This window comes from Trachymyrmex septentrionalis, unplaced genomic scaffold (genome assembly GCF_001594115.1).
Source record: "Trachymyrmex septentrionalis isolate Tsep2-gDNA-1 unplaced genomic scaffold, Tsep1.0 scaffold37, whole genome shotgun sequence".
Taxonomy (NCBI): Eukaryota; Metazoa; Arthropoda; class Insecta; order Hymenoptera; family Formicidae; genus Trachymyrmex; species Trachymyrmex septentrionalis.
The window spans coordinates 3,116,642-3,123,762 of record NW_017305536.1 but is presented as its reverse complement, the minus strand read 5'-3'; the positions used below and the strand labels follow the sequence as shown (position 1 = coordinate 3,123,762).

General features: G+C 35.6%; 1 protein-coding gene across 7 annotated transcripts in view; it reads left to right on the top strand.

Annotated features, from left to right (window-relative positions):
- LOC108750725 (syntaxin-binding protein 5) overlaps positions 1-7,121 on the top strand; it is a 43,430-nt gene that overhangs the window by 14,804 nt on the left and 21,505 nt on the right. For 6 of the 7 annotated variants that reach the window (XM_018490408.1, XM_018490412.1, XM_018490406.1 and 3 more), the window contains exons 3-6: positions 1,587-1,684; positions 3,499-3,681; positions 3,923-4,057; positions 5,792-5,855. In XM_018490408.1, the coding sequence (XP_018345910.1) occupies positions 1,587-1,684; positions 3,499-3,681; positions 3,923-4,057; positions 5,792-5,855 (480 nt within the window). Of the gene's footprint in view, positions 1-1,586; positions 1,685-3,498; positions 3,682-3,922; positions 4,058-5,791; positions 5,856-7,121 lie in introns of those variants that run through there. The other variant, XM_018490410.1, reaches the window with a different exon arrangement.

The following is a 7,121-nucleotide window of genomic DNA, read 5'->3' as shown; positions in this document are numbered from 1 at the left end:
TTTCCTAACTTTTGGTCTGAAATGTATATTAATCTTAAGGTTAATTTTCGTTTATTGTCTGAGTGAAAAAATTCTAACTTTTCATTTATGTCACTTTTTTTTAATAATGCTGCGAAATGTCGATCGACCTTGACATTACAGCAAAATTAATTATAATTAATATCTCGAATGGAATATATCGCAAATAAATATCGTCAACATGCATCGTCAATGAAATTATACTACTTGAGTCGCGATTATTCCGCATACTCCGACGTAGCTTCTAAAATTCTCTGCAATCTTCTTATTCTACACGAGCAATTTTTCGTGCAAGATATAGTTTGCGCTGACGACGGGTCCATCAGCGATCCGGCAAGCCGGCCCGGCGAAAATTGCGCGTGGGCGAGCCTCCCTCGGGGACATCGACGAAATCGAGGAACCTGACCCCGTGGTGGAAGGTAGAGCGGGGGGAAGTTCCTCCTGTGGGCGATCGTAACTTTCGTATCGCTGTATTTTAACCCACTCCCGCCGGTGGTGGTGCGGCCGGTGAAATGGAACGAGGGCAGTTTTCACCAGCGGCGAAAAGCGGTTGGTGGAGTCCCGCTGCACCAAAATCGACCTCGAAAGCATGCACGTCGCTCGTGTGTGCTCTCCACCTCCTCCACCATCTCCTCCACCGATCGCGCTCGCGGTTAGTCCTAAAGCAAGACGTCTGTTCTTTTCAGCTTAACTTTTTGCGTGGCTCATCTTTTTCTCCTTTCCTCTTCGACGTTAAAAGAAAAAGAAGGAAGATGAACCGTGCAAGAAGTTAAAAAGAATGGATCTAAGGTTTTTCCACAGCTTGTTCACGTGATCACCGATTTGTCGAGCACGACGTAGAGCTTTCGAATTTTTTTCGAGAGGTACTCTCTTTCTCTCTCCTTTTTCTTTTGCACTGACTTTGATAGTCGTTGATGTGCGCCGCAACGGAGACGTTCGCGAGAGCAGGCTCCGCGAAAAGCGCGCGGCGAGACGCATCTTCCATTTCATAAGATTACCTCATCCCTCCGCTTCGCACAGTAAAGCGGAGCGAGGCGAAGTTTTAAGCCAACTTTCTTGAGCGGAGAACGGTGTAAGCCATGACGTTCTATATCGGCATATACGGCCCCCGTGTCGCATGTCGCGTTACTTTACGTGACGTAAGTTTCCTCCCATAAAAATACCTACTTTTACAGCACCAGGGAAACTTTCTTTAAAAGTTTGGGGATAAGGGTGAGATGTACATACTTTGTTCCCATCTTCGGTAACGGTCCGTCCTAACGACGACAGACAGGGAGTGGCTTTTTATGGAAAATCGAGGATAATGCCCGATGAGACCGACTTCAAATACCCGCGCTGAACAATACGTATATCGCTAACATTTACGGGGAACAAAGGTATAGAATTAACAGTACCCAGGTTGTCCACGAGGTACACACAATAGAAGTCGATGAAACAATGCCATCCCCCCCCCTCCCCTCCCGGCCCGTCTGATATATCTCCGCAACCCCTTACGGGGATGAATAGTCACTTCCAGGCGGCTAAAGCAGGAAAGATGGCACATGAAACGGATACCTTTTATGTTACAGACATTCAGACACGGCTTCCCGCATCAACCGACAGCGTTGGCATTCGACCCAGTTCAAAGGCTCCTAGCTATTGGCACTAAATCAGGATCCCTCAGGATGTATCCTTCGACGTTATCGTTAATAACGGGGCGGCGGCATTCCGCAATTAAACGTTTTTTTTTTTCTTGCCGACGGCAGAAGAGAACGCGCGTGGCGATTAAAAAGACACGAAAGTCGGGTGTATCCCGTTGATACCAGCGGCATGATACAATTTTCGCTCTTTTCTCTCTCTTTTTTTTCCTTTTTTTTGTGCATTTTTTTTTTTCACTGTGTGTTCGCTACTGCGTAGTGTCGAGAGATTATCAAATTTTTTTCTCGACCACGTGTGTCACCAGTAAATATACATGGAAAAGACGGCTTTGCTGAAGCATTTAAAAATTTAATTACATGCAGGTCTGAAAATAATTTCGTTAAACTATAATCAGAATAATTATGTGGAACGCTCAAACTGCTAGGTTGCTAGAATGTCAAAACTTTTTGCAGCATTACTCATCATGCTTGAGTTTCCTACATAATTATTTTGATGCTCCAACGAAATTATTTTCGGATTGCTATCTACCTACATTTTTGTATACTTCAGCAAAATCATTCTTTCCATATACGTACTCGTGTAATTCGGTTGTTATATAACAAAACAACGCTTGTATCGAGAATCGTTGTACTGGCGGAAGTAAAAACTGTACTCGACGCCCTGCTTTTGTGATCGCTATAAAAAATTTCGGATATACAACGGGTTTGTACAATTTTAGCGGATTAATTACACGGTCCTGTCGGTTCGTGGCTCTTCGACCGTGTGTTTTTACACATCAGCGATTTCATTGATCTATCATGGCCAAAGTGTAGTAATAGATGCTCATCGCAGTTCGGTGGGCATCCAACTATCGCGATGAACTATAAACGGAAGAGTTCCCAACGTCGCTGTCGATTTCGCTGTAGATGAAAATTTTTACGGTTCACGGTATTTAAGAAGTTTTACTGACTTGCGGAAGTTTACGAATTTATATATAATAATATGATTGGTTTGATTTCGACGGAACTTTTCCAACAATGTTTCTTTCTCTCGACTTTTGTGTCTTTATGCTATTTTATATACGTAAACTTTTAATAAGCTATTACGCGGTAAAAGAATAGAGGACGTTTTATTGTATTATATGCGGAATTGTGATTAACACTTTGACTGCTATGTCACTCATATTTGAATCACTCATTTATTATATTATACGCGAAAATTTTAAGAATTAAAATAAATTTAGTTAGATACAGATCTGAAAATAATTTTGATGAATCATCAAAATAATTATGCAGGAATCTGAAACAAGCTGAGTTTTAATTTTTTTTAAATTTTGACATTTCAACAACCAGCTTGAGCGTCTTACATTTATTTTGATAGTCTAATTAAATTATTGTCAGATATACTTAATTTTTAAATACTTGAAGCAAAACCGTATCAAATTCATAAGAACATTGTCATTTATTTGTTATGAGTAATAGTTTTATTTATCTGATTAATGTTTATTTCCGACAATATAAATTAACTTTAATCTCAGTTTAATTTACTCTTTATCTTTTTCTAATTCAGAATTATAAAAAGATAAAGAGTAAAATAAATTGAGATAAAAGTTAATCTATATTGATAGACATGAACATAGGAATGATTTTACTATCCATTTAAGATATTAAAGAAACAATATAAATTATTTATATTGAGACTTAAAAAATAATAAAGTATTAAAATAATGTACTAGATTTATGCTTCATGCCAAAGTCAGCTTAGCAATCAAAATGTTAATGCGCGACGATATTAATGATCGCGACTCGCAGTCTATATATATCATTTTTCTTAATTAATTTGATGGGATGAAAAAAAAAACAGTTTGGGTAGACCGGGCGTGGATGCACACGTTAAACACGAGGAATGTTCGCCCGTGTTGCGACTGCAGTTCCTGATCAACGAAGGAGCGTTGGTGTCCGCTACGGAAGACGACACCTTGCATTTGTGGAACTTTCGTCAGAAGATACCGCAGGTGGTACATAGCCTCAAGTTTCAGAGAGACAGGTCAGTCATTAACACGCGACGAGGCTAATGTTACTTTCCCTAATTTTAAGCTTTGAGCTTCGCTCTTTTGCGGTATACACGGGATTCGTGCATAGTGCGCCTAACGGCTTTTAATCATACGTTGCACGAGTGGAATGTGATATACTTGAAAGATTTCACATTCCGCAAGCGCTGACTAAACTACTTTGAACTTTTCGGCAGTCGAGTGTTAATCGAAACGTGTAATATTCATTTTCGACAGAATCACTTGCATACATTTACCGCTGCAAAGTAAATGGTTGTACATTGGGACCGATCGAGGAAATATTCACATACTGCACATTGAAACGTTTGTTCTATCCGGATATGTAATTAATTGGAACAAGGCTATTGAAGTGTAAGTACATAACACTTTTTGCTATTACGATATTTGGTAATCTTAATAAGAGAAGCGCAACGCATATATCAGTGTATTTGTACGAACGCTGATACGTTTAAAAAATGCAACAGTCGATAAACGCATGCAAAGCATAATAAACTTTAATGACAATCTCCGTAATTTTTATTTTTACTAATTGTGGGAATACAAACACATTTAACATTTTTGTTACATTAAGGTAAGTAAGTATTTCGAAGCGAACTGCCACTTAACGTGATTGATTTCAGCGATAGAATCTTCAGTACAAAGGGCAATAATACGATGTGAAATTCCTCTGAACTTTTAGCGCTTAATTAATTAGTCATTATTTTAATGAAATTTTCTGGAAGGAAAACGGAAAGACTTTTCGCAAAAACAACAGCTTTAGCGAGATAAAAGATTTATTTAAAATTTTTACAATATTGGCACTTTAAGTTTGTATTAAAATATCTTGGATATGTTTGCGGATAATTCTTTTAATTTGAAAAACATTTTCCAAGCCACTGTAATTCTCTATTCGTTTTGTTAATCAATATAGAATGCGCGTCTTTAAATTTATTACCTTAATAAATTCGTATTTATGACATTAAGTAAGAAATTACGGTGGCTTGGAGAATATTTTATCTTAAAAGAGGTATATATTTAGTTATTTGTGTAATCTTTACAAGACGTTTACATAACAGATTAGCACTTGCTGTCTCGAGAGAGTGTCTCTTGAAAATATTTTTCAAAAAGATGAGTGAAAAGTAAGATGTATTTTCAGATCCCGTTTCCACTAATTCCTATAACGGATGTGTCGTTCGAGATTGTGTCCTAAATGTGTGAATGTATGGGTTAATTAAATTTCGGTGGACGAATAACGTTTGCGTTGTATGGAGATTATCTCTCCCCAATAAAAAAACTCTACTAGTACTGTATACTTTATTAACACTGGAAGGAACAGACATCAGAGAGATCTTAGTAGTTCTTTATTGTGCCTGACTGTAGACACATAGATGTGAATGTGGCAGTGATGGTATAAGGGTGCTCATTATAAGTGTACCACCATTGGGACTTAATACATCTACAAGACAAATTAAAGGTTATTAATTAATCAGTTGTAGAAATTAGCCCAGTTCAGAATTGTCTGACAGTCAAAAGAGTATTGACTTATTCTTATTTTTGACACAGATACCTTTCTCGATAGAATTTGCGTCAGAGAATATTATGTGACTAGTAAATAAGTCACGAACAAGCGTGGCCGTACCAGATGTTAATGAATAATTAGTTACGAATAATTCCCAATAGCGAGACACTTAAAATAACTTATATAAGCGAATCCTGTGATCTTCTTTCTACTTTCCAAAAATTCATTACTATATCGACAAAGCCTATTAATACTTGTACGTTTGATTTATTGGCATTAATACGCTACGAAATCTTTAACTATTTATTATATCTTTAGGAATGCTTTATTATTTATTCTTTGTATACTAATTAACCACGATTTTCTTATCGTGTTTTCTTGAAATATATAATATAGTGCCAATTAATATATAAAAATATTATCGGCACACATATAACGTAATACTTATCAGCTGAAGCACAATGATAAAACAACAATAAAACACACCGGTTAAAGACCGCACACGAGTTTTATATATGTTTCACAATAACACAAAAATAATGATTCTCTTGTACATGTGTGTGTATATACATATATATATTTTTCAGATCTAGAAAGACTCACCCTGGTGCTGTAGTACACTTGAGTGATAATCCTTTAGATTTGAGCAAGGTACGCGCGTTTTTTGAGTACGTTTTTTTTGCATTATTATTCCATCCTTATCATAATTTCATTATTGACATTATTCAATTTTATCGTGACGCGATAAAAAAAAAGAAGGAACATTAACGCGCGTGATTGGCGTTTATTCAATATATTTTCTTTACAAACTTGGATTATTTATCTGAATCCAAGCTAAGTGCAAGTGTGTGCTTGCATGTTGTATGTGTGCATGCGTGCATGCTGTCACTGTTGTGTATACAAATGAAAGAGAATCTAAACGCCTACTTCATTAAGAAAGAAAAAGAAGGAGAATATCCATATTGTTCAATATTCCAAAATGGATTTAAATTTTATGAATTGATAAAAGAGTCATACCGCGGTCATAATCACTCATCTTTTTACACATTTGATATGTGAGTTCACTGTTAGTTCAACTTCTGACAACGGAGTTTCTGTTACGGAACCGTATGCAAATATGTCTTCTATTTACTTACTATATAATTGTGCAGTCATGAGTGTGTGATGAGTGTTTGTGTGTTTGAGTTGCGTTTGCAACTCTCTCTCTGTGTCTTTGATATTGATAGTTTAAAATTTGATACTATATATGTAATATCGTATATAAATATACTATTTTTTCTCGATTGTAATTGTGTAAAAAAATGTATACCATTTTATTTACGAAAATATTTATTATAGAAAAGTGGTTTTTAAAATCGTACACATAAACGAATTACTGAAGATATATACACATTTTAATCGATACCCGTCAATTATATATTATATCCATTTTCTTGAGTATTAAAACTACTCTAAGAGTATTAAAACATATTAAAACGGTCTTATCTTAAACAGTGATGTTAAAATACCAGAAGAATTATAATTATGAAACTGCGATTTCTAACATAAAAAAAAAAATTTAAGTGAACGGAATTGAAGAAATTTAAGTCTTCAAATGGAAAGTAATTTATTTTCATATTTAACGAAAAAGTTAAAATTATATAATTAAATTATTTTGTATATAATTACTTTTGCATAATACATAAACTTTTTCGACCGCGTTTAATAACAGTCTGCTTTGTTGATTAACTTATTTTCGATTATGAAAATCTTTCGTCCATCTCATTCGTTCTTCTTCAGCAGTCGATAATTAATATCATGCGCAATCATCGTATCTCTGAGTTTTATCTGTGCCCTTTGCACAAATCTTGTAGAAACCATTGTTCACAACATTTTTATCTATATTATGATCTCTCTAGTATATGCTAAATGTATTGT